This window comes from Microtus pennsylvanicus, chromosome 1, assembly GCF_037038515.1.
Source record: "Microtus pennsylvanicus isolate mMicPen1 chromosome 1, mMicPen1.hap1, whole genome shotgun sequence".
Classification (NCBI taxonomy): Eukaryota; Metazoa; Chordata; class Mammalia; order Rodentia; family Cricetidae; genus Microtus; species Microtus pennsylvanicus.
The window spans coordinates 148,119,864-148,130,739 of record NC_134579.1 but is presented as its reverse complement, the minus strand read 5'-3'; the positions used below and the strand labels follow the sequence as shown (position 1 = coordinate 148,130,739).

The 10,876-nt window shown below is 41.0% G+C and overlaps 1 protein-coding gene across 1 annotated transcript; it reads right to left on the bottom strand.

Moving 5' to 3' along the window:
• Nucleotides 1–9,260: 9,260 nt before the first annotated feature.
• Nucleotides 9,261–10,214, bottom strand: LOC142837282 (vomeronasal type-1 receptor 1-like). The gene has a single exon (XM_075952292.1). It carries the CDS (start codon nt 10,212–10,214, stop codon nt 9,261–9,263), a length of 954 nt encoding a protein of 317 aa, XP_075808407.1.
• Nucleotides 10,215–10,876: the final 662 nt, after the last annotated feature.

Genomic DNA, 10,876 nt, shown 5'->3' with positions numbered 1-10,876 from the left:
TATTGTATAAGATTGTTTTGGCTATCCTGGGTTTTTTGTTTTTCCATATAAAGTTGATTATTGTTCTCTCAAGGTCTGTGAAAATTTGTGTTGGGATTTTAATGGGGATTGCATTAAATCTATAGATTGCCTTTGGGAGAATTGCCATTTTTATGATGTTGATCCTACAATCCAGGAGCATGGAAGATACTTCCATTTTATGGTATCCTCTTCAATTTCTTTCTTCAAAGCCTTAAAGTTCTTGTCAAACAGATCTTTCACTTCCTTGGTTAGTGTTACCCCAAGATACAATATGCTATTTGTGCCTATCATGAAAGGTGATGTTTCTCTGATTTCCCTCTCTGATTCTTTATCCTTTGTGTATAGGAGGGCTACTGATTTTTTTGAGTTGATATTGCATCCTGCCACATCACTGAAGGTATTTATTAGCTGTAGGAGTTCTTTGGTAGAGTTTTGGAAGTCACTTATGTACACTATCATATCATCTGCAAATAACGAAAGTTTAACTTCTTCCTTTACAATTCGAATCTCAAGGTGAATATTTTTTCACCCTTTAGAGCAGTGAAAGTGTCTTCACAGAGATTAGAAATCATCTCAGAAAAACACATGAACCATGTTCAAATCCCCAAATGGGATTAGAGTTATTAGTGACAGAAAGAACAGATTAGGGCAGAGTGGTTACAGAGGTAAACACCGTCTGAATTGGTTGAAAACACCAGATGGATGTGACAAGAGCCCTGAGGTGAGGAACTGAGAGGAAGTTTTTGGTTTGGTGTCTTACCTTCTTGGGGACACCAAACATCCACTTGGATGGTTATTGTTCCATCCTGAGAAATTACACTATGGATAACTAGAAGGAGGAACATGAGGACTTGATGGGAATGACCTATTGGGTATGACATTTGGTCTTAGCCAAAAGGACAAGAAGTGTCTGACCACCAGAAGTGAATTAGGAGGAACTGTCAGCCACAGATGCTAATGAGTATTGCATATATTGGATGCATCAAGAAAACTCTAGTGTGGAGAGATGACTTCCCAGGTGAACATTTATATCAAAATCACCTTAATCAGTCCTAAAGTTCCTTTCATCCCAGTTTTGCTGAGTAGGGGTCCCTTAAGGGAACTCCTCAGGCTGTTAATAATAATCAAATGAAGCTACACCTTTGTCCTCTTGACAACATTCCTAGGGATACGTACTGAGGTTCAGCTTCAAGAATTGTTGGTCAGGGCCGGGCGGTGGTGGCCCACGCCTTTAATCCCAGCACTTGGGAGGCAGAGGCAGGCGGATTTCTGTGAGTTCAAGACCAGCCTGGTCTACAAGAGCTAGTTCCAGGACAGGCTCCAAAACCACAGAGAAACCCTGTCTAGAAAAACCAAAAAAAAAAAAAAAAAAAAAAAAAAAAAAGAATTTTTGGTCAGTCGACTTCCTGTTGCCTGCCAAAGTAGGACACTTGACTATTTCTCTAACACCATACCTGCCTGCATGCCACCATGCTCCCTGCCATGATGGTCTCTAAACCTTTGAACTGAAACTGGCAACAAGAAATAAATATAAGACTAGTTAGCCAGCAGGCAAGTCTCATGAAAGTAGGCTGCTCCACCACCCACCTCCACCAATTAGACCCTTTAATCTACAAATCCTACTCTGACCTCAAACCCACCCATCCCCTTCTAATTCAGAGGGTCTCTGACCACAGAATATGACTGAACAGAGCAGACCAAGTGGTGAGTGACCTTCCGCCAAGCTGGACAGCCTCATCTCTAGAGAAGCTTTCAGAAAAAATGAAAAAACATCCCTTAAAAAATGTAGAAAAAGACAAGCAAAAAATTGGAAGAAATCAATAAATCTCTTAAAGAAACACACAAAAAAAAACAAGAAAAAACAATCAAATGGGTGAAGCAAACAGTACAAGAAGTGAAAACTGAAATAGAGGCAATAAACAAAACACAAACTGAGGGAATTCTGGAAATGGAAAATCAGGGTTAATAAACATGAACTATAGATGCGAGCATAACCAACAGAATAGAGTTTATTTACTTATGACTCAAATGGGCTTAACAGACATCTATAGAACATTCCACCCAAACACAAATTGATCACATACTCGGTCACAAACCAAATCTCAATAGATAATTTAAAAAATTGGAATAATCCTTCTGTATCTTGTTGGATCATCATGGCTTAAAGCAACGAAACAACAACAACACGAATTGCAGAAAACATACAAACTCATGGAAACTAAATTAACACTCATTTGAATCACCACTTGGTCAGGGTGGTAGTTCACATATTTAATCCCAGAATCTGGGAAGCAGAGGCAGAAGGTTCTCTGTGACTTCAAGGCCTACAGAGCAAGTGTCAAGACAGGCTCCAAAGCTACACAGAGAAATGCTGTGTAGAAAAAGGAAGAAGAAATGGAAGAAAGGAAAGAAGGAATGAAGAGAGAAAGGAAGGGAGGGAGGGAGAGATGAAGGAAGGAAGGTAGGAAGATGTTCTAGAATTAAATGAACATGAATACACAACATACCCAAACTTATGGGACATATGAAAGCGAAGCTAAGAGAAAAGTTCATAGCACTAAATGCCTACATAGAGAATTTGGAGAAATCTCACACTGGCAACTTAACAGAACATCTGAAAGTTCTTGAGCAATGAAAGCAAACTCACACGTAAGGAGTAGACAACAGGAAATAATTAAATTGAGAACTGAAATCAATGAAATATAAACAAAGAGAACAATACAAAGAATCAATGAAATAAAGAGAGGGTTCTTCAAGAGATCAACAACTTAGACAAACCCTTATCCAAAATAAACAAAAGGCAAAAAGAATATCTTAATTAACAAAATCAAAAATAAAAATGGGAACATAACAGCAGACATTGAAGAAATGCAGAGAATATTCAGGCCATACTCCCAAAAAAAAAAAAAACTTGTACTCCACAAAATTAGAAAATCTAAAAGAAATGGATAGTTTTCTGGATAGGTAATGCATACAAAAATTAAATCAAGACCAGATAAACAATTTAATTAGAATTGTAACACCTACAAAAATAGAAGCAGTCACTAAAAAATTCTCAAATAAAAAAGAAAAACCTAAGACCAGATAGTTTCAGCACAGATTTCTATGAGAACTGAAAAGAATAATTAATACCAATACTCCTCAGATTGTTCCACACAATAAAAACAGAGAAACATTGCCAAACTCTTCTTAAGAAATGACAGTAACCCTGATACCCAAACCACACAAACACTTAACTAAGAAAGAGAATTGCAGGCCAATTTCCCTCAAAATCATTGAAGCAAAAATACTCAATAATATACTGACAAATTGAATCCAAGAACATATCAAGACAATCATCTACTGTGATCAAGTTGGCTTCATCCCAGAGATGCAGGGATGGTTAAGCATATGAAATCTGTCAATGTAATCCACCATATAAACAAAACAAACAAAAAAGTGATCATCTCATTAGATAATGAAAAAGTTTTTAACAAAATCTAGCACCCCTTCATGACAAAGGTCTGGGAAGATCAGAGATACAAGAAAAATAATAAAAATAATAAAAGCAATTTACAGCAAGCTGACAGCCAACACCAAATTAAATGGAGAGAAACTCAAAGCAAAATCTCTAAAATCAGGAACAAGACAAGGCTGTCCACTCTCTCCATATCTATTCAATATAGTACTCAAAGTTCTAGCTAGATAAATATGACAACAAAAGGAGATAAAAATCTTGAGAGGAAAATGTCAAGCTTCCACTATTTGCAGATGATATGATAGTATACATAAGTTACCCCAAAAATTCTACCTACAGCTGAAAAACACCTTGTATGGTGAGATACAAAATTAACTCAAAAAAGTCAGTAGCCTTCCTATACACAAATGGTAACCTGACTTAGAAAGAAATCAGAACTCAAGAAACTAGACACCAACATACAAAATAATCAAATTGAAAAATGGGATACAGATCTAAACAGAGAATTCTCAACAGAAAAATCTCAAATGAGTGAAAGACATTTAAGGAATTGCTCAACATCCTTAGTAATCAGGGAAAAGCAACTCAAAGTGACTCTGAGATACCATCTTGCACCTGTCAGAATGACTAAGGTCAAAATTGCTGCGGACAGCTTATGCTGGAGAGGAACGTCCCTCCATTGCTGGTGGTTGTGCAAACTTGTACAGCCACTTTGGAAATCAATATGGCATTTTCTCAAAAAATAAAAAAAAATGGGAATTAATCTACCACAGGACCCAGCAATACCTCTCTTGGGCATATACCCAAAAGATGCTCAATCATACCACAAGGACACTTGCTCAACTATGTTCATAGCAGCATTATTTGTAATAACCAGAACCTGGAAACAACCTAGATGTCCCTCAACTGAAAAATGGATATGAAAATGTGATACATTATACTAAGGAGCTGTAAAAAAATAATTAATTAATCAAACAATGATACCATGAAATTTGCAGGCAAATGGATGGAATTAGAAAAACTCATCCTGAGTGAGGTACCCCAGACTTCAGAAAGATGAACTAGGTATGTAATCACTCATAAGTGGATATTAGATGTAAAACTAAGGATAACTATAGCTGAATATTTCCGGGGCCAGCCCTCAGAACTCAGCACCAGGGTATGCAAAGAAAATCCACGAATGCAGTGGGGACTGGGCCTTTCTACCTGAGGGGTAAATAAGGAAACACACACTTTCTTCTGGTAACCTAAGAAAAAAGGAACAAGTACACACTTTCCTTTACTATAACTTAAATAGTCTCTCTTTCTTGACAATCTCTCTTTACATACAAAGGTTTCTCTCCTGCCCAGTTACATATTTCAGTGTTCAGTTACATCTCTTCTCACATGACTACACAACTTCCTTTTGTATACATTTCTCCTCTATATCTGGTCTATACAGCCCCATTTTTCTTGCCTCCACACAGCCACAGCTACCCATCTCATTTACATATCCACTCACCATACAGCACTTCCCACAATTCCCAAGCACAGCTCCTCTGTGTGGCGGCAGCTCCTTCGTACAACTTTCTCACACTCATGCACACCATACTTCTACATCCATCATTCATTCTTTGCTTACTCACTTTCACTCACTCATTCTCTCATAGTTCTCTCATGCTTTTCCTTCTCCTCCTTCCTCTTCTTCATCTTTCTCACTTCTCTATCCCACAGCAGCCTCTCTCAAACCTGCCACTCCTCTCCGCTGCCTCTGGCACTCTCTCTCTGCTTGGCCTCTCTGCTCCACTGCTCCTACCCTCTGCTCTCTGCCTCTCTCTCTGCTTGGCCTCTCTGCTCAGCTGCCCTTCCCTCTGCTCTCTGCTTCTCTCTCTGCTTGGCCTCTCTGCTCAGCTGCCCTTCCCTCTGCTCTCTGCTTCTCTCTCTGCTTGGCCTCTCTGCTCAGCTGCCCTTCCCTCTGCTCTCTGCTTCTCTCTCTGCTTGGCCTCTCTGCTCAGCTGCCCTTCCCTCTGCTCTCTGCTTCTCTCTCTGCTTGGCCTCTCTGCTCAGCTGCCCTTCCCTCTGCTCTCTGCCTCTCTCTCTGCTTGGCCTCTCTGCTCTGCTGCCCTTACCCTCTGCTCTCTGCCTCTCTCTCTGCTTGGCCTCTCTGCTCAGCTGCCCTTCCCTCTGCTCTCTGCCTCTCTCTCTGCTTGGCCTCTCTGCTCTGCTGCCCCTACCCTCTGCTCTCTGCCTCTCTCTCTGCTTGGCCTCTCTGCTCCGCTGCTCTTCCCCTCTGTTCTCTCCTCACTGCCTCTCCGCCCTTGGCTGCCTCTGCCTTCTCACTCCCTGCCTTGCTGCCTTCTCTCTGCTGTCTCTCCCTTTACAGTCAAACTTTGGACAACGGTAGGTTGTTTTACTGAACACTACTCAAACTCAAAATATAAGTTAAGTCACGTAGTTTGTCTCAGACTAGGAATGTCACAATGTCCCACGCACATAGTTCTTATTGGTGAAGGTTGCCAGACAGAAAATGACATTGGAAATCAAGACTTAGCAATAACAATTAGTTAGTGGGACTTTGAACCTGAGACTGGGACTATGGGCACACTAAAGTTTCCAAGTTGGCTTTGAATCAACAAAACAACACCTGGGATAATGATCTTGTTTTTTTGTCTCTAGGGGCAACAAGATAATATCTCTAGGGACAACCAGCCTGCTTTGAACCTGCTGAAATCTTAGCTAAATGTGCAAAGGCTGCTTTAGTAGCTGAGAAATCTCCTATGTCAGACTGAGTTATGTCTAGTATTATTTCCTAGTATTATTTATGCTCATCAATATTATATAACTTAAGCAGAATCATCCTCTATATCATGCACAGCTGTATGTGTGCCAAATAGATGGGATATGCACATGAAATAAACACATAAGCAGTGGGAATACACGAAAAGCTGTTTTTAGGGAAGAAATAAAGTTCCTAAGGGAGAAATGAAGTAGCCCATGAGAGAAATTACAGACAGGAGCGAGTGGTTTCCACAATCAGTGACCCCCCACAGCTTTTCCAGGTGAGGCTCCCCACCAGGGAATCATGTGTCCAATGGGTTGACTATTTGTCACCTGCTGTATACTCCCATGGCAACTCTTTACAGATAATCAGGCTACAATCCACAGTCCCATAGAAGCTGGGTAACAAGGAGGACCCTCTGGATAAATATGGATTCCCCAAAGAAGGGGAAATAGATTAGATCTCCTGGGTAAACTGGGTGAGGTAGGAAGGGGGGCAGTGGGAGATTAGAACATGAGGGAAGAGGATGGTCAAGTTGGGGTAGGGAATGAGAGGGAGGACAATGAAAGAGACTTGTTGATAGAGGGAACCATTATGGGGTTAGGAAGAAACCTGGTGCTAAAGGAAATAAGAGGAATCCATAAGAATGACCCAAGCTAAGATTCCGAGCAAAAGTGGAGAGGGTGCCTGAACTGGCCTTCTCCTGTAATCAGATTGGTGATACCTAATTGGCATCAAAGAACCTTCTTCATTCAGTAACTTGTGGAAACAGATGCAGAGTTCCACATTTAAGCACTATGACAAGCTCCCGGGTCTAGTCAAAGGGAGGGAGGAATGGTTATATGAACAAGACAAGGGGTTCATTATCATAATAGGGAAACCCACAGAAACAGGTGACTCGAGCTACTGAGAGCTCATGGACTCTGGACTGACAGCTAGGGAGCATGAATGGGACTGAATGAGACCTTCTGAATGTGGGTGACAGTTTTGTAACTTGAGCTGTTTGTGGGACCTGTGGTAGTGGGACCAGGATTTATCCAATCCTAAGATAGTGTGAGCAGGTAGTGAGACCAAGTAGTAGGACCAGGATTTATTCAAAACTGGCCTTTTCCCTATGGTGGGATAACTTGCTCAACTTTAATGCAGTGAGGAGGGATTTGATCCTTCCTCAATGTGATATTCTAGGCTTAACTGACTCCCCATGGGAGCCCTTACCCTCTCTGAGGAATGCATGGGCATGGGAGGGAGAACTGTGGTTGGTATATAAAATAATTTTTTAAAAAGAAAAAATTGTTGGTTTTCCCTTTCTTTTGACTGATCCATCCTGCTAAACATGGCTTCCGTGCTCTACTGCTGCTATTATTCTAGGAATAATCCTAACAAGGAGGTGAAAAGCCTCCGATGAAAGAGATAGAAAAAGACACAAGAAGGTGAGAAAACCTCCTACGGTGACTGATTAGTACAAACATATTGTGAAAATGACCCTCCTTCCAAATAAAGTTACAGGCTCAATGCAATCCTAATAAAAACCTCCACAACACTCTTCACAGGAACAGGAAAACAATCTAAAATTCAGATGGAGCCACAAAAGTTCCTGAATTACCAGAATAATCCCGAGCAAAAAGAACAAATCTGGAGGAATTGCCATTAAAGATGTCAAGCTTACAGAACTATTTATAAATAGAAAAAAACCAGCATAGTACTGGCACAAAAGCAGGCACGTAGATCAACTATCCATGAACAAAATACAAGACCCAAACGTGAGAGAAAACTGCTGGCAGATTAAAGAGGAACAGTGAATGGCAGGTTTGCATTACCACAGGTGGTGCTCACATCTGCACTGAAGGAGTCCTGCCCTTTGAGGAATGTGAAAGTCAAAGGAAAGAATGAGACTTCTATCTCTTCTGCAGTGTCCTTCTTCATCTACGAACTAGAATAAACTGTGTTTTGAACAATAAGTTGAGTGTCCAAAATCCAGCAGCAGTTGCTACAGAAATGGAGTTATGCAGAAATGGAGTGGTGACAATGATTTCATTTGCATTGAAAGGTCTTCCCAAGTGTCTCACTATATTCTGCCAACAGGAGATGAGGCCCTCTCAAACAGATGATTCCATTCAATTTTCAACAAGTTATGAATTGGTGGCATTTTTACTGTGGTCAAATATTCAGAACTTAAAGTGCAATATTTTGCCAATGTCATTCAAATTGTGCTGCTTTAAGCACATTCTTTGTACTGTGGGATCTTCACAGCCCTCCAGCCCTGAAATTTTACATCATGCAGAACTCCACTGAGTTATCCAGTTAGCTTTTATCAGGATTGTTGCCCTTAAATTAATGTCAGTTCATGCATTCTATGTAAATACAATTTATTGATCTATTCTTCCATCCTTTGGCATTTCTGTTGTTTCCTGCTCCTGGCTACAGGGAAAACCCTATGAACTCTGCTTGGGTTTCTTTAAATTCTCTGGATTAGAGTGGGACAGCTGGATTTGGCTATTTTTGTTTGTTTGCTTGTTTGTATCGAGATAGTGTTTCCTAAATTGGGCTTGCATTCTGTGCCTAGCTTAGAAAGACCTTGAATTCCTGCTCTCCTATTGCTCTCTCTTGAGAGCTGGAAGTATAGATACCTGCCATCACAGCAAGGAATTACTGAAATGAATGGCAATGTTTTTAAAGACAGTGTTTCATGTAGGCTACCCTGCGATCAAGCTGACTAAGTAGCTAAAGATGTACTTGAACTCCAATTCCAATAGCCTGAGTCTTTGGAGTGCAAACATTAGAGATTAATTTATTTATAGAGAGGGTAATTATATAAAATTAAAAAATGAATAGTCATTTGTTTATCTTTTATACCGTGTTCAATTTTTGATAGTCTAGCAAGAAGGATTAAGCAATAATTATCATTTTTTACTAACACTAAATCTCCAAATTTTTTACAGAGAAACAATCATGATAACAAACATATATGCCTATAAATATGGAGAAAAAGTAAGTACATTTAGGTTGACATGTCCTGGAGGGAATTCAAACATAAGAGACCACAGTTGGACTGTTTGTTTTCTTTATCCAAAGGACACAGCAGAAATGAGGGACACATATATTACTGAAATTGAACACGAGGGGACTGAGTGTTGGGAAGCTCAATGACAGTAGCACAGAGGTGTTCAGCAGCCAAGGGCTCGGGTTCACAGTCTGGGTTATACAAAATGAGAAGACGGAAGCTAGAGAGTAAAAGGACAGAAACATGGTCACCAGGATCAGGATGGTGCGTGTGGCTCTGTCCTCGTGGGAAGACCTTTGGGAGAGGCTGTGGCTATGGATGTGCTGGACTCGATGCTTGTGTTTATGCAGGACAAGGACCATGGAGCCGCTGGCCCAGGCCATGAGAACCAGACACATCATATCACTTAGGGATAGAATCACTGCTTTTATTAAGAAAGTTAATCTCTCAGGCACAGTTGAGGAACAGTATCCGTGTATTCCTTTAGTGCTCAGGTTTTTGCTATTCTTTGGACCAGGTTTGATCATAGAAACAGGGATATTGAGCAGAAGCTGTGGGATCCAGCAAAGGAAACAGCAGGTGACAATGCACTTTGAGGATCTAGTTCTGAGGTTCAGCCACCCCAAAGTATTGGGGTGAAGCCTAATGGCCTGAAAGCCACTGAGGAGGGAGGTGGTGCTGAGGGAGACCCCTCTGGCCACTCTGTGCAAATAGAGTAGAAGTTTGCACTCAGCCTCCCCCAGGAAAGATGTCAACCCAAAGGTGGCCACTGTCTGAGGGATCCCTTTGGAGAAGAGAACCAGAGTGTTTGATATGACTAACTGATTGAGAATCAAGTTTTTGGGTCTCACCACTTGTGCAGTGAACAATGGAAAGTTATACAGATGAAAGAGGAAAGAATTGGCTAGGATTCCAGCCATGGTCTGAATGAAGAACATCATTCCCCAGTTTGAGTCAATGTAAACTAATGCATCCATTTCTAGGAGAGGTTGGAGTTTTGCTTTATTTGATTCAGTGAAACTTGGAGATGGATTTTAACTTGAGGTTCTTTGAATGGGAAATGTCCTCCATAATCTTATGGTATTTGAGTGTTTCCTCTCCAGTTAGTGACTGTTGATGACTTCCTGAGTCCTTTAGGAGATGGAGCCTTGCTGGAAGAAGTCCATCACTGGGACGGAGTGAGGGAGTCTTGAGTGCTATGGCCTGGCCCCACTTACTGTCGTTTCTCTTGTTAGTCTTTAGTCATCCAACTCCTTACCCTCCCCCCTTCTGTCCCTCACTGTTTTCGTACCTTCTTCCTCGTGGTATATTATCCTCCTGGAGCCATAGAGAAAAATAAGCTCCTTTCTCCTCTCAGCTGCTTTCTGTTATAACATATCACAACCACTGGAAAGCAACTATTGTTTACTCCTCTCACATCTCGAAATGTCTTTTCTACCAAAGCCAATTTTTGTTGTGAACATGAGCATTAAACAGGTCTTTTGTCGGTGCACCATGACTTCCAACAGCATTGTTTGTAGCCGCCCACTCGAAGCTCTCCACTCTAGTCTCTGGAAGATCCAGTGGATCGGCACTGCTCGGACAGAGCTCTGTGCAGCTATGGACCTGCTGAGGAAGTCCTGTTGACTGCTTCTCTTTG